Raw genomic sequence first — 22,688 nt, forward strand, 5'->3', positions numbered from 1 at the left:
TTAAAGTAAAGTGAGAACACGGGGTTTGAACAAAAATTCGCTTTCTCGCTAGTGGTTTTTTGTTCAGATGCGGCAATTTCACTTTGATTTTTACTGTTTTCTCAATTTTTTGGATTGGATTTTTTTTAAATGGTTTTCCCAATCCATTAATAGTCCGTTCTAGGTCTAGTTTTCTGTTAAGTCAATGGAAAGTCTTTGAATTGTACGTCAGGACTTGTCAAGCTATGTTTTTTGTTTCGTCGTCTGACGCTCTTTTTTCGTTTTACATTCGTTCACACAGCAAAGCTGAAAAAATCAAATTTTCTTAATGACTTCTTCCTCTCACTAACGGCGTTTGCGTGCGTGACGTCATTTCTCACTCGCTTTAGCAAAAGTTTTTAGGTTATTTGCGTGATTATATTTTGATCATACGTGACTTACCTCACTCAATAAAATGACTTTTGCACTTTAAAACTCAGGTTTAATTTGAATTTGTTTAACTTCAAAGGAACTCATATTTGCAGTAAAGGTCCCTAATAAGAGGCTTCTGTGGAGTGAATTTTAACAAGCTTTATTAATTTATCGCTGAATGTTTTTAGCCTAGTTTTTTGAGCGGGGTCAATTTTATTTTCAAATTAGATCTCTATCTGTTTCTATCTCTATTATATGTTATATGGCACGCGAGTCTATTCTTTCGCAGCTGTTCCGGCAATCTGCCGGCTATGTTTTTTACTATGACGGAAATTATTTCAATAAAAAATAACCGGGAGTGAACTGGAAATTATTGAGGAAATTTTCAAATTTTTTCGGGCGCAGAGGTGAAAATGATCCGGCTAGAAAATTCATTAAAAAACCCAACTCGTAAATAAGAACCCTGTTCACCTTCACAAAATAGAGGATTTCGTAATTATCAAACGCAATGAGTTATCGACCATCAATCACGTTAAAAACGAAGGGCATCTTTTCTACTGTACTGATTATGCTAAACCATAATGATAAATGTCATTGGAACATTATCGATTGCACTATCGCTGGTACTATTGATTAATATTAGAAGTAGTCAATCGACCACTATTCGGCTCCCACTTTCTGGTATGTGCATCTTAAGCAGTTTCTGGGTCTATAACTAACCATGAAAGTCTTTTAGGTGCAAGAACCCTACACGCCAGTTGGGTTCATTGCAGACAGACTGCCTCTGATTGAGATGCTGGGCTTGAAACACCCTCAGGGGGAGGGAGAAGAGTGGACTGCGTGGGATGTATGTGAAGCTTGGGCTGTCAAAAGAGGATTCAGGTCAGGATATATTTTTTATTTCTGGCCCCCTTTCGCTTTTTTCTGTTGAACTCGCTCACAGCCCAATTATAGAGAGAAAAGTCCAATTCTTTTTGTATACTGTTAATCTTATTTGCGAGCGGAGGCAAGGTTCTATGAAACTATCGGATGTCTTAATGATCAAAAACCTTGATAATTTTCAGACAAGTTGCTGCTTTTTGGAAACCTTTAACTTAAAATGAACTTGACGTCTTTGTGTTGTAATTTCCATTGTAATATACATTACAAGCTAAGCCTTCGGTTCTCTTTAGTGAAATTTGTGATATTCTGTTTCAGAATAGCAAAAACTGGGAGATTTGATGTTTACCGTGCGGCCAATCACTTACTACGGTTAACTGTCGAAGGCAGAATTTGCATGGCTACTTACCCTCCCAATTTCTTCACAGAAGAGGAAAAGTGGAAGAGTGAAACGGAAACTAAGCAGCTAGTAAACTTGGTGCTCAGGACAAAGAATGATCGTGAAAATTTTACCCTTGCTCGTTCAGAGGACGATGGAAGTACTAAGATCGGGGTTGATGTACATCATCTTGCCGTTGATGGAGGTAAAAAAAATTTCTTGGCATTTAAGAATTTCTTGATAACTAAAAATTTCTTGACATTTAAAAGTTTCTTGATAATTAAAAATTTCTTGTATTTTGACGTAATCAGCTCATCAGTGCGGAATTTAAGAAAATGCGGACTAGAATAGGGAATTTATGTATGTGGATATCATGAATACGAAAAAGGGAATACACACTTATAAATTGCGAAATACGAAATTTGGCATTAATAGTAGCTCTGATTGCGATATCAGAACGCTATTATTGAGCTTTTCTTAGTTTAAGAGTTTAATTTGGTAAGAGTGGTTTAATACAAACTTTGTTTACAAATTTTACATACGTACTCTGACCAGGAAGCATCCCACGAACTTAAGAAAAACTCCATCCAAAAGAGCTACCCAGAGCAGCACTTCAACAAGAAAGCTTTTTGCAGCAACAAGACAACTTTGCGATCACAATAGCACATTCAGGAGAATATAAGTTTGACGAGGTCATTTTTACCTATGACTTCTCTATAGAATAGCGAAAACGAATATGTTTTTTTTTGATCAATTCCAAATTTTAATAAAGGATGAGGAAATAAAAGAAATGAACTCTAGAGAGTTGAAAAATTATTTTAAAAAAAAAAACCTTTTTTTGGGGAGGTTTTTTTTTTAAATAATTTTTCAACTCTCTAGAGTTCATTTCTTTTATTTCCTCATCCTTTATTAAAATTTGGAATTGATCAAAAAAAACATATTCGTTTTCGCTATTCTATAGAGAAGTCAAATTTTTAGCGTGGGAAGGGATCAGGCTTGGACACTAATTTTTTACTCTTACTGCGCGTAGTTATTTGTGAAGTTTTTGGAGCTTCTAGTATGTATAGGTTAGAATGTCCGAGTCTGAATTTCACAACTTGACAAAGAGTTGGTACACGTGAAGTTCGTAAACTCTGGCTAATTTATAGTAAATGCAAACTACAGTTACAGATTCAGAGAAATCAGATTTAGATGCTTTGAAAAATTCGTTTTTGGATTCTAGAAATGTCAATCAGACTTGTTATGTTGACACAATCGTATACGAGAACGAACTACATACTCAGTAATACTTCTGACATAGCTGTTGTATAATTGTACCGAGTGTTTTCTATGAAAAATGTGTCTAATTCTATAGAAAATCGAGCTAAATTTGACGAGATTTTGGGCTAAATATTTCAAATGCGGCTTGAAGTTTACTTCGTCATCTATAATCACACCTAGATATTTGACTGAATTTCGAAGAAAGACTTTGTTCCGCAAACTGAAGCTCTATAATTGTTTTATTGAAGCTCACGTAGGACGTTTTGTCAATACTTACTGTCATTTTATTCAGCTGGAAACAAATATTCAACTCAGATATATTTCTTTAAAAATACTCAAGGATTGGTTTTTTGAAAGAAGAAAGTGAAGTATCGTCTGCGAAAAGTGTTACTTCTGTATTTTTATACGGCAATGGCGGATCATTGATATATATGATGAAAAAGAACGGACCGAGAATTGAACCCTGGAGAATTCCTCTTTGTACTGTGCTCAGTTTTGATATTCTGTCTGCTATTTGAACATATTTTTTACGATTAGAAATATAACCAGTTTTTAAATTTCCCTTTATTCCATATTGCTCTAATTTTTCAGCAAGATGTTATGATCGACGCTGTCAAAACGAACGCTTTTCTGAGATCTAAAAACATACAATTTTCATTTTTCGTTAGTTGACGGACTCTCTTAACAATTTATGCTTTTGCATCGAGATTGCACCTTTTATCTCTGAAACCAAACTGTTCTGTCGAAAATAGATCATACATGTTAAAAAATTTTATTCTCAAACTAACTTTTTCAAAACTATCGTACTGAGCAAAGAAATTGGTCTATGGTTATTAAGGCCATCTTTAGCACGTTTCTTGTGTATTGGTACAAGCTTACCGATCTTTAAATCATTGGGGGAAACAATTTCGATCCCATCAAGAATTGAAAACAGTTTAATAAAACAGAAACAACATTTTTCAGAAATTTGTGGACCCTATTAGATATTTTATCATAGCCACCTGATTTCATGTTTCTGAGACTCTAATAGCGTTTTTAACTTCTATAAATTGTGTTGGAGGTTATCACCATTTTAGGAGAATGCTCGGAACCAGAAAGAACGTTGACAAGTTTGTCCATAGAGTTGAGTAACAGATCGAGCGTTTTTGTGCGAGGCAGTTGAGTTGAACATGTCGCTGGTATTAAGAAGCACGCTGGTTTCTAATTTCGGTTTTTTTAAATCACTATATTGTTCCTTTCGTTTATTCTCAGAAACTTACTTGTTTAACAGATTTCTATTCTTTCTATGGAACGTTATCATCAATAATATCAAATGAATTTTGTTGTAATTTCCATGCTTTAATGCGATTTTGTTTTTGATTTTTTGGCTTATCAATAGGATTTTTCTATTGATTTATAGGATTTTTCCGTACTTATAATTTTGAGCAGCGGAACTCAATTGGCTGCCGTGTTGTAGAAACCACGCTGGTTTCTAAATAGTGTTTTTTTAAAAATCTCTTTATTGTTCCTTTCGTTTATTTTCAGAAACTTACTTGTTTAACAGATATCCATTCTTTCCATGGAACGTTATCACTAATATTCAAATGAATTTTGTTGCAATTTCCATGCTTTAATGCGATTTTGTTTTTGATTTTTTGGCTTATCAATAGGAATTTTCTCTGTTTTGCGTGATCTGAGTTGCCCGTACTTATAATTTTGAGCAGCGGAACTCAATTGGCTGCCGTGTTGTAGTCTTTTATGAGCTCTAAAAAGCTCTATGAGGCTTTAATTGACTCTCACCCTCTTGTACTTAGAGAACAGTTCTTCTGACAGTAGCCAGTTATTAATTGCCTCGGACACATGATCATCTCATGATTTTTTATAAATCGAAATCCAATTTGGGACCTCGTTTTTAAAGATTTATTCAAACATACACACACGCCCCGATTTCTTGAACTCCTTGGGAAGTCAAAATTGTGAGGTGATTTTTAGATTTTTGCGCCACATAAGTACAGGCAACAAAGAAGCAAAGGATTTTTCAGATTTTGTGCTGGAATTATTTTTCAACGTTTCAACGTCTGGTTATTTTTTCTCAATGAGACTTGATGTTTGAGGAGCTGTTCTGACGTAGTTTTTTTTGAGCCGGGTGTCAATTTTATTGTTCAATAGCGGACGTCTGCTTCTCAATGGCTATTATTTAAGCGCTCTCCTTTTCTTTAATTCGCTTTACCTTTTGGTCTTGTTTTTCGTTTTACATAAGTCACGATTTTCACCCTTGACCCGTGACTTACCTCACTCACTGTTTCAAATGAATGATTTTTATTTTTTTACGCATTGAATTACGCTATGTAGTGAGTACGGTCAAGATCAAAAGGGCAAAATTAAAAACGGGATAAACCGATAAAGCCCGGTCATTAAGTCATAGAGCGTTAGGTTATCAAAGTTCAATGGAGTGATTGCTTGCTGACATTAGTATTACGGTTAATAATTTTCGTTATAGAAGCTGAGTTAAGTATAGTTTTAGAATCTAATTGAAACCGCACGCAAAATTAGAACCTTTTTTGACACTGGGGAGAAAACAAAAAAATGTCGATTTCTATTGTTTTTCTGTTTCAATCCTGATGTGTATCAAGCGCGTCAACGGAGGCTACGTTTCTTTTTTCATTTCCGATATGCGTCCAAGGTGGCTATTTTCCGGCTATTTCGTCGTCAAGACTTTGTTACAACCATAAGACGTCACAATTACTTCGAATTTGCTGTTTGTTTATTCGTCTAGCAATTCAAGAAAGCCTGTGCTCTAAGAACTAATGTTTAAAGAAACTGCATTACTTTATCAAAGTTCCGCAGAATGCTGCTTATTTGTTTGCAGCTATTAATCTTTATGGTCGTTCAGATTACTTTTCCTTTTTTGATTATTTCTCCCTATCATTCATTTTCTGGTGTTTTGTACTTAAATTTGTACAATTGTTTTTGACATTTTGTAAGGGAAGAGATAATGAAAGAAGAGATTTGAAGGAGTCAACGCATTTGCAGCTATTTTTCGGCGTTTTGCCGGCTATGTTTTGAATTGTCATTTAGTTGCACTTTTGCGGGAATTAAAATAGTTTCCTGATGCTTTCCTAATCCAAAAAAAATCAATTTTAGAAATATTAGTGCCTTAATTTTTTTGCTGGCCGGTAATAATAGACTACAGAAAATTAAAAGAATCACATTTTGCTTCAATTGGAAAAAAAATTTGTGAAATTATTACCAGGTTTAGTGTTTTTATATCCTTTCTAGGTTTGCCATTGATAAGCTTTCAGATTGGGTTTTCGGGTAAGATTTTTTGGCAAACAGTATTTACTTCTGACGTTCTAGCATGCCGTCATTTCTTTTTCGTTGTTTTTTTTTAGCATTTTCATGTTCCTGTTTTACCTCACGTGCATGTTCTTTAATGAAGCAACTACGTGAATCATTGAAACTTCTCTAAGGTTTAATAATAGTTAGTGGGTAGATTTTATCGGGGAAGAAAATATTGAATTTTTAGGACGTCAAGGCCAAGAATTTTCAGCTAAATTCTGGTAATTTTGTTATTTTCTACAGTCTTTATCCCTTGTCTGATTCAAGCCTGGATTTTTTTGGACCGAAATTGTATTTTCTTTGCAGCGCTTGGCAATGAGCTTGTTTTACAAACATTGCGATCAAAAAGTGGTAACAAAATAGTAGTGAAATCCAACGTGACTTCATTTTTATGCAAATTTTTGCTCGACCATTTTGAATCGAGTTTAATCTTGGTTTTTTGAGTTGTTCTTTATTCGAAATGCTGGTTCAATAAAAATTTTTTGCAACTGAACACATATCCTGGTACTGCAATTTACTACTAAAGGTCAACTGTAAAGTGTAAAAAATGGTAAAAAAAATTGCAATGATTGTAGTGTTCTATAATAAGCTCTAATACCATTATTTGAAACCCTTTAGTGAAGTTATCGTCACCTTTCAACCGCTAAAGCAAGACAAAAATAAAGCAGTCTACAAGAGAATCAAGCGCCGTTTAGTGTTTGAGAGTGATTCGGCCAAAGTTAATCGGCTATATTTTGGCATCTTCGAAACGATTGCTTGTCTTTTCTTGCCGTTTTTATAGCTGCGAAGCTGTAAGCTGAGCGTAGCTATATTGCGGTGCTCTTGGTTTTTACGACTCGAAGAGGAGTATTGGTTTTCTTAAGGTTTTTTTTTTACCGGAAGTACTATTCGTTCAGACGATGTTTTGACCTAAAAGCGAAAGCGAGTAAAATTGCAGTGTGAACTAATTTTTTCTGAGCGAGAGAAGTTTTTTGATCATGCGCTGCGTTTAGTGAATGACTTTTTGACATTGAAAAGTAGTTTTTGACTGAATGGCACATATAGATAACCGTTTTTAGCCGTTTTTTCGTCTAAGTGGCCTAGTTTTTTTGCTTGTAATTTGGTTTTTTGTAGAAATAATTTTTAATCGATGCTATGTTGAAATGTAAACCCCGGAAATTGATAGCACAGTATGTTGCATAGCCTGAAATTGCGTTTCAAATGCGAAATTGGCACATATTTCTTGATTTTTTAGTTAATTTTTGGCTTTTTTTGGCTATTAATTTCTTCGCTTTCGGATCTTTTAGCTGTTTTTTGTCAAAAATCAGTTAATATGGCAACTTCCCTTTGATAATTCATATACTCAATGCCTCTTTCTACCTCGATGTAATTTTGTTTCATAAAATTGTACATTTGCTAATCCGATTTTCGTTGTTTTTTGGCAATTTTTTTCAGTTTTTTGTTTGTATTTTGCTTTTAATTACTATAAATAGTATTTTGGGGAACATGAGGGACTTTAATTTCGTTTCAATAAAAATTCAATCATTTTTTGTTGTTAAGTTTTTGAAAAAACCGATAAATTTTTTTCATAAATGCAGTCTTAAGTATTTTTTGACCACTTTTTTGCAAAATGTTTCATTGTTTCGTATGTCTGAATTCTGCTTTTTCTTGTTTTATTCTGTTCAGCAAGATGGATTTTTGTCTCGAATGACTCGTTGTCTTTTCGATGTCTCGAATGCTGATCAATGAAATGTACTCGTTTTTCTTGATTTTTTTAAATTTGATTTTTAACTTTCTAAAATCAGGAATTGGTCTTTTTGTTACGGTGTTCCTAACATTGTGTCCATATCCTTCACATTCTCGGTTGTATCATTCTAGTTTTGTCCTGGCACCGACTTTTGTATTCGTTATACTGATTTTTTCAGTTAAAAAATTGAATGATTTCAGCTTTTTCTTAGATCTTGGTTTCTTCGGTTTGCAATTGATTTAATTCAAAATAAGGCTGTACTGGGAGTTTGCTAGAAAGTCTTTTCCAACATTTCGACTTATTAGTTTTCATTGCAATTTTCTTCCGGGCTTGGTATTGTTTTTAGACGATTGTTTGCCTTAGAAAAACGAAAGCAACAGAATAATATTAAAAATCAAGAATTGGTCTTTTTGTTACGGTGTTCCTAACATTTTGTCCGTATTCTTCACATTCTCGTTTGTATCATTCTAGTTTTGTCCTGGCACCTACTTTTGTTTTCGTTATATTGATTTTTTCAGTTCTTAAAAAATTGAATGAATTCAGCTTTTTCTTAGATCTTGGTTTCTTCGGTTTGCAATTGATTTAATTCAAAATAAGGAAGTACTGGGAGTTTGCTAGAAAGTCTTTTCCAACATTTCGACTTAATACTATTCATTGCAATTTTATTCCGGGCTGGTTATTGTTATTAGACGATTGTTTGCCTTTGAATATTAATCTGTTGCTTTTGTTTTTCTATGATTAATTTAATTTTTGAATTAGTATGAAATCTTGTTGTCTAGCATATATACAACAAGGAAGAATTATGTATTATGTTTGTCTTAATTGCCGTGATTAGAAATCTAATTGTAGTGGTTTCTCCCATTCTTAAGTTTGAGCACTCTTTTTTGAATAATTTTGACTTTCCTGTCTTTTTTGAAAAGTTTTTATCTGCCGTTTGCTTTCGCGATCTTTTTGAGATTAGAATCATTAATTATCTGAGGGCAATTGATGGCCCTGTCAGCTTTCTCAGGCTATCAGTTTTTTGACCATCCTAAAAATTTCAGACTTTTTTAACGTTACCAAACGTTTTCAATAATAAAATTTTGCTGCATTTTCTTTCTCTTGGTGACAGTGGTTTAAATTTCACCGATTTTTTGATCAGACCCGCGGAGGTAATGAGTTAATGGTTTAATACAAAAGGTAATGGCTTCAGCTTTTTGTGAAGTTTTGGTGTTTCGAGTCGCTTCCGGAATTCTTCCGGCTATGTTTTTTGTTTCGTCGTCTGACGCTTTATTTTCGTTTTACATTTGTTCTAGAACATTCTGTCTCGTCACTGCTTAAATGGCTTTTTCGCGCTTGATTTCACGCTTTCTGCGTGACCTAAATTGCGGTTATTCAGAAACATAATCTGTTCCTAAAACAAAGTTGATTGTAAGAAAACAGATTGTATGGTCCGACAGCCGAGTGGTTAAGGCGACTGGCTGTTAATCCGGAGATCGCTGGTTCGAGACGCGACAGGGAAATTTTTTTTGCACCCAAAAACAATCTCCTTTGAAATAAACTTGTAAGTTTTATAGGCGGCGGCGATAACTATTATCAACTTACTGCTGTATCTTTTTCCATCTGTATTTTACGGCACGCAAGTCTATTTCGCAGCTATTCCGGCAATCTGCCGGCTATGTTAAATTTAATTTATTCTTTGTTTACAGGTCTGAATTTGACATTGCTCTGGTATTCAGGCCAGGTTTTTTAATAATAGCCGCCGCCAGGCTCTCAAAAGGCTATTATTTAGGAGCTCTCATTTTTAATAGCCGCGAAGTGATAGCGGCTGTTATTGGGGACATCGTGGTTTTTTACAATTCAAAGAATTTGAATTGTATTGGGGCGCTGTTTTTATTTTTTAAAGATCTGTTCACACATTTTCATGATTTTAATTTTAAAAAGATTAGTGCCCTAATTTTTTTTTTGCTGGCCGGTAATAGCCTACAGAAAATTGAAGATCACATTTTACTTCAATTGGAGAAATTTTTTTGCTGGCCGGTAATAGCCTACAGGAAATTAAAGATCACATTTTACTTCAATTGGAGAAAAAATTATTACCAGGTTTAGTGTTTTTTCTAGGTTGGCCTTGAACTTTAAGCTTTCAGATGGGTTTCGAGTAAGATTTTTTTGCAAACAGTAATTTCTACTGACGTTCACACATTTTCATGATTTTTGAAGTCAAATTGGACTAGTGATTTTGGTCACGCCAAAACAGGAAGTGGAGCGAAAAAGCGAGTGGTTTTGCGGCGTGAAATTTTTCGCTCTAATTTAAAAGTAGAGTGAGAAAACGGTGTTTGAACAAAAATTCGCTTTCTCGCTAGTGGTTTTTTGTTCACATGCGGCAATTTTACTCTCATTTTTACTGTTTTTTCGATTTTTTGTATCGGTTATTTTTCTAAATGGTTTTTCCAATCCATTCATAGTCCGTTTTGGCTCTAGATTTCTGTTCAGTCAATGAAAATTCGTTGAATTGTACGTCAGGAATTGTCCTGCTATGTTTTTTTTAATTCGTCGTCTCCATCGATTAATCTTACGACCTGACTTCTTGGTATTGACTTTTTCAATGGCTTCAGTGACCCCTACTGCTTTGCGGTTAAAATTGGTTTTCGTGACCTCAATTTTGTTTTTAAGTCAATTGCGTGACTTACCTCACTCAAAAAATGACTTCTGAACTTATGGAACTTCAAATTTTAAGAACATTTACTAGTTAATAGTGAGCATCAAAGTAGTGCCAAACTTATATGCCCTCAATGCTGATTATTAGTCTTGAGTTTTTGATTTCGAATATCATTTTTGAAATTGCTTTTTGCGGGCTTTTTCCTTATAGACCGTATGTGTCATAAAATTGACAGTCCGAATATAACCCAAAAAGTGTAGTGGTCTATTAAAGGACTGGTGGTCGATCTGTCAATCTTAATGCTTTAGTTGTTTCAATTCATGGAAGGATACAAGCGTCTATCGCGGCTATTTTCCGGCACTCTGCCGGCTATGATTTTTGATCCGATTTTTTTGGAAATGGTTTTCCCAATTCACTCATAGTCCATTCGAGGTCTAGTTTTTTGTTTAGTAAATGAAATTTTTTAAAATTGTTATTAACCTTTTTTGGGTTTTTTAATTCGCTTTACCTTTCGATCACGTTTTTCGTTTTACTTAAGTCACAATTTTCACGTTTAACTTCAGTCTTACTTCACTCACTGTTTCAACTGAATGGATTTTAATTTTTCCATGCATTGAAATACGCAACATAGCGAATACGGTTAAAGTCAAAAGAGGAAAATCAAGAGACGGAATAAGCCGATAAAGCCCGGCCACTAAGTCATTAAGAATTAGGTTATCAAAGTTCATTAGTGTTAGCTAGCTGATATCGGTATTAAGCTTATTAGCTTTCAGTTTAGAAGCTAAATTAAGTAGTTTTTGATTCTAGCTGAAACTACACGCAAAATTAGAACACTTTTTGACACACCGAAAAAAAGAGAAAAAATCAGTCAATTTGTCTTTTTTCTTTTTCTGTTTCAATCCCGATGTGCATCAAGCGCGTCAACGGCGGCTTTTTTCTGGCAATCTGTCGGCTTTGTTTGAAATCTTCCTATTCGGAGTGTTATTCGTTTTTTTGAGACAAACCGTTTGCATCTGTTTTGTGGTTATGTGCCAGCTTTTATGCAGCACGTTACCTTGTAAAATAAGAGCACAGCGTAACAGGTATAAGGTCTTTAAAAATTGGGGGGCTCAATAGATCCGTTTTTTAACTGTCAAGTCGAGTTATGTAGCTGCTCTGAATTAGAAAAAATGTTTTTGAAAGGCTTTTTCGAAAGGGTTCTTTCTGATCAATAGCGTCATTAATAGGGTGCTTTTGATTTTTCTTGCTTTCAATTTTTATGAGACTTTCTAAATGGTTTTCCCAATCCATTCACAGTCCATTCTTTGTCTATTTTTTTGTTTAGTCTTTAATAGCCCCGAAGCGATAGCTGAGGCTATCGTTGCCCCTTTTCATGTTTTCTTATTTCGAGCGTGGCGTCATTTTTCACTCTTAGTAGAGACAGTTTTTCGTTCATTCGCGTGATTAAATTTTTGTCTACTCGAGAACCTCACTCTCGAAAATGACTCTTCCCCGCTCTGAAATTGACTTTTCTTATTTTCAGTTCAAAGAGATAACGTCAGGTGAGTGCGTAGCGGATTGAATTGAGTTCAGCTGATAGTAGCAGCAATGAGTTAAACAGATTCTTAATCAAAAGAACATCAGCATTTGATAAAAAGAAGTTTCTTTTACTCTTTTTTTGAGACTGCAGATCTACCATGCTATTGCGACTGTTTTCTGGCAATCTACCAGCTATGCTTGAAGCTTTTTGGTTAGTGGGTCAGGACTTGTCCTGCTAAGTTTTGTACTTCGTCGAACAAAAATTTGTTCGCTTTACCTCTGTTCACGGCTTGTTAAACATTTTGCTTGATAGTTATACTTTTTCACTCTGCTCAAAAAGTTATTAAGCAGTTGCTCATCAAAGCAATCTGGAATCAACAGATTCAGTATCGAAAAACAAAAGCAAGAATAGAAACGGGATAAACCCATAAAACCCAATTTTAGATTCCCGCTTCTTGAAGTTTGTTCTTATAATTTTCATTTACTATCTCTAATGCTTATTGGTTTTGACACTAGCCCATTGTACCCTCTCATTAAGAAGCAAGAATATATGTAACTTGAAAGTCCAATAAAAATAGCTCGTACTTACATAAAAATTTGTACAATAATAGAATTTTCTGCTCTTTCAAGCCCAATTGGTTTTATGGGAATCAATGGCGGCTACTTTCCAGCAATCGGCCGGGTTTGTTTATCATATATTTAAAGGCAGATCGGAACTAGCTGAGCGAAGACATTGCAGCTTTGCTGATTGTTGAGACATCCAAGAGACTCGAAGTTTAATGGTTGGCTCAAAATTGTGCAACGATCGGGTTTTTTTCTCCACCTGCGTTAGTTTTAATTGTTGTCTGGTAGTTTTTTTTTAATTTTCTCTACATGGACGTATTATTTAGAGGGTGCTACTGGTGGTGGAGGTACAACATCAGATGAGAGCCGGAGTATGTCGCCTGGAAGGAGAGATTCCAACTCACAAAAGACTCCAGCAGAGGAGGACCAACAGGGTGCCGGAGAGAAAAGAAAAAAGAGGGGAGGCCAAAAGTCCCAGCCCTCCTTCTCAAACAAATTTTCACAACTTCTCGATTTCTCATCCGACTAAACATTGCCAAAAATCACTCATGGATATCGGAACTGCGTACATGGTTGTTGTATAAATTTATTGGACTCAATAGTAGTGGTTTGTGGGTTGGAGGTTCCCTTAAGCCAAAGTTAGAATCGAAATCTGCGTTAGAACTTAGAAAATAACTTAGGAACTTTTCAACTTGAGCTGTTAAATTTCCAACTATTTGCGTTGAGTTAGTGTGAATCAAGAATTTTGATAATTTTTAGTTCTACAAATAGGTGACGGTGAAAAGTTTGTTACAACGTGTTAGGTTTTCACTTTTCCTTAAACTAGCAATTGAGTTCGACTAGTCGTGACGCAAACATGCTTACTATTTTAATGATGTATGAGTAACTACTGAAATTTGCCATCCTAATATGTTTCTAACGCTATTTTATATAATTTTTTTGGGATATAAGTATGTGTTAAAAGGAATAAGTTAAGAAAGGATTAACGGCTCGGCTAGATAAAAAGTGATGGTAGGCCATCCCAGATTTCACTGCTCTTAATTTATTGATGTCTCAATTTATCGCACATTAGATGAATCGACTATTTATTTTGTATAAAGTGTCAATTTAATTTATTTTTGCATTTGTTTTTCTGCATGATAAATTTGGTATTATGGACGAAAGAAAGTCACAATTTAATCTGACAAAAAACTAAGTACGAATGTTTGATAATCTCCGGTTTTCCCGCCCTACAATTTTTGACCCCTCGTTTCGAGAAATTCTATAAATGACTGAACTCGCCTGCAGTGACGTCAGCACGCCTCATATCAAATTAATAGCGCTATCATCTACTCCAACAGCTAATTTTAGGTGGGCGCCTTTTTATTTGAAATGTAACAATTGCCATATGTCGAAAAAGTTAAGAAAAAAATGTTTGATTAATATTCCTCAAACGGAGTTGGTGAAAGTAAATTTAATATGCAATTTCAACTGAATTGCGTGCGTGACGTCATTTTTCACTCTTAGTCGAGATAGTTTTTAATAGCCGCCCTCATCTTCTCAGCCGGCTATTATAGCGCTCCTTTTTTTACAATTCAAAGAATTTGAATTGTATTGGGGCGCTGTCTTTTTTTACGACTCGAAGAGGAGTATTGGAGAAGTCCTTTTTTTTTTAATCAATTTTATTGGAGTGAATTTTGAAGCGGGAAATGAAACGCGTGAAAAAATTTGGAGTGATTTGGTTGCTGAACAAAATTGAAGAGCGGAGCGAAAAGAGAGTGATTTTTTGTTCATACAGCTGTTTTTGAGAGAGCGAGAAATTGATGTGTGAATGAATTTTCTCTGAGCGAGCGAAATTTTTTTGTTCACGTGCGGCTTTTAAAAGCAGTTTTTTCTGCAATTTTTCTTGTTTATGAGGTTTGATTATGATATTGTATTGGATTTGGGCTCGTTCTGATAGGAATTGAAGGTTTCAAGTAGTTAATTTGAGTTTTATGCAAATTTGGAGGTTTTTGATCAGTTTTGCTGATTTTTGGACGAAATTTAATGTATTTTGGCCTTTTGTTTTGTTTTACTGCTTCAAGTACAATTTGCATAGAAGCTCGTTACTCAAGGATCATCAGGGATACAAATTGATTACAATTTTGTTGTTATAAAACATTTTTTCTGAAGAAAAATGGCAGAAAAATTAGGAATTTTTTAACCACTTTTTTTAAATTTTTGGCTTTTTTTCGTTTTTTTTTTCAATGGTAGACAATTTCTTTAGCTTGTTATGGCTTGCCCATTTTTTCGCGAGCATTTCAATTCCCTATTTGCTCAAAGTAACTTTATTTGGCTTTATTTTTTCTTGTAAAATTTAAAAAACACCTTACTTTTTCTCGTTTTTTATTTGTTCAATTTGGTTTTAAATGTCGTTTCTGTTCTTCCTCAACCTTTGATAGCATTTGGGGAGTTTTTCTAGTGGAAGCCAAATGTTGTAGCTCTTTTGGATGTCTCTCATTCTGATTGATATTAGTTTCGAGTTGTTTTTGTTGAAGAAAATCGAGTAAATCAGAGCAAATTTTGGCCACTTTTTGTCTTTTTTCTAAGTTTATCGCCTATTTCTTCCAATTTAATGTTTTTTGTTGGTAACTTTTTCCCAAAAAAGAGCATTTTTTTAGGTGTTGGTACTATGAATTTGCACTTGAGGGCTTAGAAGGGCAGTTTTCATTTAAACAAATTATAGAAATCTCTAATTCGTTAAAGAGTTTTTCTTAGTTTTTTTTTAGTTTGTTGTTTAACGTTTCTCTGCAAGTACTAGGTGGGCAATTGATGTAGCCAAATATATAACTCATTGATTTCTATGAGTTATGGATGGGAAGCTGCATGTTATCTTTTTGTAGAGAATTTTGTTTGGATTTTTAGAGAATATCATTTTTTGATTTGGTCCTTTGTCAAGTTTCCAGTACTCCAGTCTTTTCTTTGTGAATTGGTTACACTGTCTGTTGATTGATAATATGCTGGTGATGCATCTGATTAGTGAGAATAGTCAGATTTCTACTTCGAATCGTTTCCGGAATTCTTCCGGCTATGTTTTTTTTTTAAGATCTGTTCACACATTTTCATGATTTTTGAAGTCAAATTGGAGTAGTGATTTTGGTCACGCCGAAACAGGAAATGGAGCGAAAAAGCGAGTGGTTTTGCGGCGTGAATTTTTGTCGCTCTAATTTTAAAGTAGAGTGAGAAAACGGTGTTTGAACAAAAATACGGTTTCTCGGTAGCAGTTTTTTGTTCACATGCGGCAATTTCACTCTGATTTTTACTTTTTTTTCGATTTTTTGGATCGGATTTTTTTTCTAACTGGTTTTCCCAATCCATTCACAGCTCATTCTAGGCCTAGTTTTTTGTTTGAATTAAATTTTCATTTCTCGCTAGGGGTTTTTTTGTTCACATGCGGCATTTTGATATTGATTTTGTTTTTTTTCTTATTTTTTTGTTCTGATTTTCTTAAAATGTTTTTCTGAATTCACTCATAGTCAATTCTAGGTCTAGTTTTTCTGTTTAGTCAATGCAAATTCTTTGAATTGTACGTCAGGACTTGTCCTGCTATGTTTTTTTACTTCGTCGAATAAAAAAATGTTTCGCTTTACCTCATTTTGCCGCCTTTTCAACATTTTGCGTGAAATCTTTTTGACTTCTCTAGGCTAGTTTCACTCTTCTGTCATTCTGCTAAACGTGATTTTGAACATCAGTTGCTCAGCAAAGCAATTCAAAATGAACAGAGTTAGTACAAAAATGGATGTCAGAAATAGAAACGGGATAAACCCATAAAGCACAATTTTAGATGCCCGCTAATTGAACGTCGTTCCTATAAGTCTTATTCACCATCTCTAATGCTTATTGTTATTGATAGTAGCCCCTGTTCCCTCTCTCTAAGAAACAGAAGTATGTTCAACTACGAAGTGCCATCAAAACAAATCGGACTTAAAAAAATGTTTTTGTACAAAAATCTTTTTTTTTTTCAATATCTTCTGTTATTTCAATCCCAATCATGCTTATTGGAATCAACGGCGGCTATTTTCCGGCAATCTGCCGGGTATGTTTTTTTCATTCGCATGACTAAATTTTTCAACACTCGTAATCCTCACTCAAAAATGACTTCCGCGCTCTGAAATTGACTTTTCTGGAATTCAATTTAAAGAGATAAGGTCAAGTGAGTGCGTGGCACTCTAATTGAAGGGTATTTGAGCTCAGCTAATACAAGCAGCAATAAGTTAAACCGAATGTTAATCGAAATATAACATCTCAGCATTCAATAAATAGAAGTTTTTTGGTGCCTTTCTTCTACTATCTTTTTGAGACTGCGGGTCTAGGAAGCTATTGTCCAATTACAGCAGTGCTTTTAGTCACGCTTGAGTTAATTGTTTTCGAAAATTATCAGTGATTTAATTTAGTTTTGCGTGTTTTTTGAAGTTCATTTTGCTGTCTGAACGCTTTAATCTATTTGGTTGCTTGTTAATCTATTTGGTTTATGGTCCTCTTTTAATTTTGACAGGTCGCATTGGTTTCCCATTGAGGTTAAGTTTTATCTATTTAATCGTTCAAAATTTGGGTTTAAGAACATCAATTTTGTAAATAAATTGTTTTTAATAGCCGCACAGCGATAGCTGGGGCTATTATTGGCCTTCTCTTGGTTTTTTTACGACTCGAAGAGGAGTATTGGTTTTCTTAAGGTTTTTTTTTTTACCGGAAGTACTATTCGTTCAGACGATGTTTTGACCTAAAAGCGAAAGCGAGTAAAATTGCAGTGTGAACTAATTTTTTCTGAGCGAGAGAAGTTTTTGATCATGCGCTGCGTTTAGTGAATGACTTTTTGACATTGAAAAGTAGTTTTTGACTGAATAGCACATATAGATAACCGTTTTTAGCCGTTTTTTCGTCTAAGTGGCCTAGTTTTTTTGCTTGTAATTTGGTTTTTGGTAGAAATAATTTTTAATCGATGCTATGTTGAAATGTAAACCCGGGAAATTGTTAGCACCGTATTTTGCATAGCCTGAAATTGCGTTTCAATTGCGAAATTGGCACATATTTCTTGATTTTTTAGTTAATTTTTGGCTTTTTTTCTATTAATTTCTTCATTTTTGGATCTTTTAGCTGTTTTTTGTCAAAAATCAGTTAATATGGCAACTTCCCTTTGATAATTCATATACTCAATGCCTCTTTCTATACCTCGATGTAATTTTGTTTCATAAAATTGTACATTTGCTAATCCGATTTTCGTAGTTTTTTGCAATTTTTTTCAGTTTTTTGTTTGTATTTTGCTTTTAATTACTAGAAATAGTATTTTGGGGAAGATGAGGGACTTTAATTTCGTTTCAATAAAAATTCAATCATTTTTTGGTGTTAAGTTTTTGAAAAAACAGATAAATTTTTTTCATAAATGCAGTCTCAAATATTTTTTGACCACTTTTTTGCAAAATGTTTCATTGTTTCGTATGTCTGAATTCTGCTTTTTCTTGTTTTATTCTGTTCAGCAGGCTGGATTTTTGTCTCTTTTCTATGTCTCGAATGCTGATCAATGAAATGTACTCGTTTTTCTTGATTTTTTCAAATTTGATTTTTAACTTTCAAAAATCAAGAATTGGTCTTTTTGTTACGGTGTTCCTAACATTTTGTCCGTATTCTTCACATTCTCGTTTGTATCATTCTAGTTTTGTCCTGGCACCTACTTTTGTTTTCGTTATATTGATTTTTTCAGTTCTTAAAAAATTGAATGAATTCAGCTTTTTCTTAGATCTTGGTTTCTTCGGTTTGCAATTGATTTAATTCAAAATAAGGAAGTACTGGGAGTTTGCTAGAAAGTCTTTTCCAACATTTCGACTTAATACTATTCATTGCAATTTTATTCCGGGCTGGTTATTGTTATTAGACGATTGTTTGCCTTTGAATATTAATCTGTTGCTTTTGTTTTTCTATGATTAATTTAATTTTTGAATTAGTATGAAATCTTGTTGTCTAGCATATATACAACAAGGAAGAATTATGTATTATGTTTGTCTTAATTGCCGTGATTAGAAATCTAATTGTAGTGGTTTCTCCCATTCTTAAGTTTGAGCACTCTTTTTTGAATAATTTTGACTTTCCTGTCTTTTTTGAAAAGTTTTTATCTGCCGTTTGCTTTCGCGATCTTTTTGAGATTAGAATCATTAATTATCTGAGGGCAATTGATGGCCCTGTCAGCTTTCTCAGGCTATCAGTTTTTTGACCATCCTAAAAATTTCAGACTTTTTTAACGTTACCAAACGTTTTCAATAATAAAATTTTGCTGCATTTTCTTTCTCTTGGTGACAGTGGTTTAAATTTCACCGATTTTTTGATCAGACCCGCGGAGGTAATGAGTTAATGGTTTAATACAAAAGGTAATGGCTTCAGCTTTTTGTGAAGTTTTGGTGCTTCGAGTCGCTTCCGGAATTCTTCCGGCTATGTTTTTTATTTCGTCGTCATGATTTTTGTTACGACCATATGACGTCACAGCCACTTTTTGTTCATTCGTTCATGCAATTGCAACTGAATTGCATGTGTGACGTCGTTTTTCGCTCTTAGTGGAGCGAGTTTTTTGTTCATGCGCGTGATTAATTTTTTGGTCACACTTGACTTACCTCACTCTCAAAAATGACTTCCTCAATTTGAAATTGACTTTTATTTACTTTAATTCAAAGAGATAAGGTCAAATGGGTGTGTGTCACTCTAAATGAAGGTTATTTCAGATCAGCTAATAGAGGCAGCAATAACTTATACAGATTTTTAATCAAAATATAACAGATCAGCCTTCAATGAAAAGACGAATTTTTTTGGTCTGTCATTTCTTACTGTTTTTTTTATACACAACTGCCGATCCACGAATCAATTGCGGCTATTTTCTGGCAATCTGCCAGCTATGTTCGATTTTTGCTGTTTGCTCTTCTCACTAAGCGATCCTTGGTTGTGTATAAAAATTTATGTATATATTTTAAGTTTAGGTTTTCTGGTGTAAAGATTTGGCGTTTTGGTTGTGCGTTTAAATAACTATAACTGCTCTTATTAAAGTCTTCAGTGGATTTCAAATTTCGCCAGAATTCTTATCTAACGTCCTTTTACTTTGTCTCGCAAGTCTTAAACAAAGGTGGTGTTTACTGTTCAAGTTTTTTATTATAAGCGTTTACTTAATATGCTGTTATTGGTTTTGAGTACTCGCATAACACTCGTTTTCTGAAATATGGGAGGTGAGTTTTCAATATCGTTTTTATTTGTACACGTTTTAGTATATGCTCTGTTGACTATGAAAGGCCGTTCTTTTTTGTTTTTGATTTGGGATACACTCTTTTGACTATCGAAGGCTGTTCTTCCAGTGAAGTTGATGGCCAGATCCTGAGTTTGTTTATTTCATGGAATTTAATTTAGGACTTGTCCTGCTGTTTTTAATTCGTGGTCTTAATGACTTGTGCACTCAATTGATGAACTTATTTTAAAAAATTTAAAACTAATTTTAACAATTGACTAGAGTTCACCTAAACTGTGCCAACAACTTGTGCTCTAATTTTGAGTAATAGAGGTTTTGTACATGTAATCTCAAACATCTGTCATTTTAACAGAGCCCTATTCTTTTATAACTTTTTTCCTGTATGTATCATTTAAAAATTACACGCCAAATCTAGCTATTAGAATTTTTGAAAATAAAATGACAGGTATGTGGTCAATTTATCGATCTTTTTCGTTTGCTTTTTCAATTCCAATACAGGTCAAGCAGTTCTATCCCGGTTATTTCCCGGCAATCGTTCGGCTCTGTTTTTTGAAGTTAGAGGTTGCTTATTGCCGAAAGTCATCCTATGCATTGTTGCATTTTTAATTGCTCACAAACGAAGTTTTTAGCAATTTATTAGTCCTGTCGGTCTTTTTTTCGCTTGACCGAATTTTTCGTCTGACGCATATTTGACTTTTCGTCCTCAAAAACAGGATAAACAGATAGCGCCCAGCGGGCATTAAGTGCTCTTAGAGCCTTTCAGCTCTGTTTTGGAGACTTATACTTATGGTGTGAAGGGCGGTTCTTAGAGCTTGAAGAACTCTGCACTATTGACCCCACACTATTGCCCCCACCCCCACTCGCGCACTGTTACCCACGCCCTCATCAGCGTCCGGTGCACCCCCCCCCCCCCCGTGTCTAAATATTGACGAAGAACAACCGCTCGCTGAAAACAACCAAATTTATACTACTTTGCACATTTGTTCAAGCTTTTTAAAAATGTTATTTTTTGAGTTTTGTCAGCCTTAGGTGTCATGAAACATCCTCTAGGTTTTAATAATAGGTTAATGCATTGTTTCTAGTGGTAATGGAATGGTTTCAACATTTTAACATTACGAATTTTAGCTTTTTTCAAAACGTGAATTTTTCCAATTTTTTGTTATTTATTTTTGTTCAGGTCCTTCCAGACCCAGGGGCCAGAACACCTCCTTAATGGTCTGATAATAAGTTACAGACAAATTTTTATCGGCCATGGAATAATTTTCAACTTTTTAATATCATGAATTTTAGCAAGGTTTTGAGCATTTTTTCAAGTTTTTTTTTGGAAATGTTCGAGATTTTGTGAGTTTTTCTGGCAACAGTGGCCCCAGGGACCTCCTTTAGTTTTTGGTAATAACTTACCGCATAGATGCTAGAGGTAATGGAATGGTATCTGTTTCATATATTTTTCAAGAGTATAATATCACGACTTTAAGTAGTTTTTAAAAATATTTGTAGTTTTTTCCAAATTTTCTTGAGTTTTCTTGAATATTTTCCGTAACCAGGGGCCCTGGGACCACCTCCAAGGTTTTATAATAACCTGGTGCATAGTTTTTAGAGTTAATGGAATGGTGATCAATATCAAATTTTTGGAAAATTAACGTTTTCAGGCTTGAATCAGGGTTACTAGACTCTCTTGAGACAATGAAATGGTTTTGAAGTTGTTAATATCTTGAGTTTTGGCAAGATTTTGTTAAAATTTTTCTAGTATTTGTCCTTTTCTGAGATTAACGATCATTACTGGCCTTCGAAACTTTTGATGTCTTGCAGATGGGTTTCATGACAGAATTCTATAAACAAAAAACGGTTTTGAACTCTTTTTTTTACTGCGAAATCTGGAAATTTTTCCTTTTTCAGTTTTTTATATGATTTATTGACTAACAAGGCTAGAAAACTAGAAGTTGCAGAGTCGAATCCCTTCATGGAAAATAATCCTAGCTCTCTTTCTCTCTCACTATCTCTGTCGGCTAGGGTTTCTTTCCTTCCCTTTCTCGTTCACGTTTTATCTCTCTCTCTCTCTCTCTCTCTCTCTCTCTCTCTCTCTCTCTCTCTCTTTTGTTGATGCCGCACTTCAGCTGCTATTATGTTGCGTAATATCATCATATCCTCATTAACGCTGAGTTATAGTAGAAGTGTTTTTTATCATAAATGACTTAATTTTTTAGGAAATCGTTAAATGCTCAAAAGGAGTTTGTAGTTTTCGCTTGACCGATTTTTGATCTGACGCATTTGACTTTTTGTCTTTTGAAACGGGATAAAGAAGTAGCACCCAGTGGGCATTAAGTTGAGACTTATAATCTTGTGTGAAGGGCGGTTCTTAGAAATTGATCTCACACCCCCACCCACCGCCACCACATCAGTCCCCTCCCCCAATCCACTTTTGCACCCCCCGCAGCGGTGCACCCCGTTGCGCCCACCTTACGCCCCTTCTATTAAGCTTAAACTAGCCTCACTAAACCGTGGCTAGCTACTGACGAAGCCAACTGCTCGCCGGTCGTTTAAGAGCAATTCGCCCGACGTTAGTCGGTTATGTTATGATGTTTTGGTGCTGTGTTGAAATCAAAAATGACGTTTCATGCAGTCCATTAAAACTGAGTTTTTGCGGTAAAAAGTTTTTGTCCCATTTCAAGGAGAAAGAGACGAGCTGTCATATTTTGGAGAGTTTGTCAGTCGGTCCTTTTTATATTTCTCTGGCGTTCAATGTGCGACTCTTTTGCTGTCGATTTTCTCGTATCATAAT

General features: G+C 34.6%; 1 protein-coding gene across 1 annotated transcript in view; it reads left to right on the forward strand.

The window, feature by feature from the left end:
* The window catches only part of LOC142353305 (guanine nucleotide-binding protein-like 1), a 70,685-nt gene extending 57,310 nt beyond the window's left edge, over positions 1–13,375 (forward strand). The window contains exons 9-11 of the mRNA XM_075405536.1: positions 1,127–1,272; positions 1,588–1,853; positions 12,999–13,375. Coding sequence (XP_075261651.1) covers positions 1,127–1,272; positions 1,588–1,853; positions 12,999–13,201 — 615 coding nt within the window. The 3' untranslated portion in view covers positions 13,202–13,375. The remainder of the gene's footprint in view (positions 1–1,126; positions 1,273–1,587; positions 1,854–12,998) is intronic.
* Positions 13,376–22,688: the final 9,313 nt, after the last annotated feature.

Source organism: Convolutriloba macropyga, chromosome 14, assembly GCF_964194025.1.
Source record: "Convolutriloba macropyga chromosome 14, txConMacr16.3, whole genome shotgun sequence".
Classification (NCBI taxonomy): Eukaryota; Metazoa; Xenacoelomorpha; order Acoela; family Convolutidae; genus Convolutriloba; species Convolutriloba macropyga.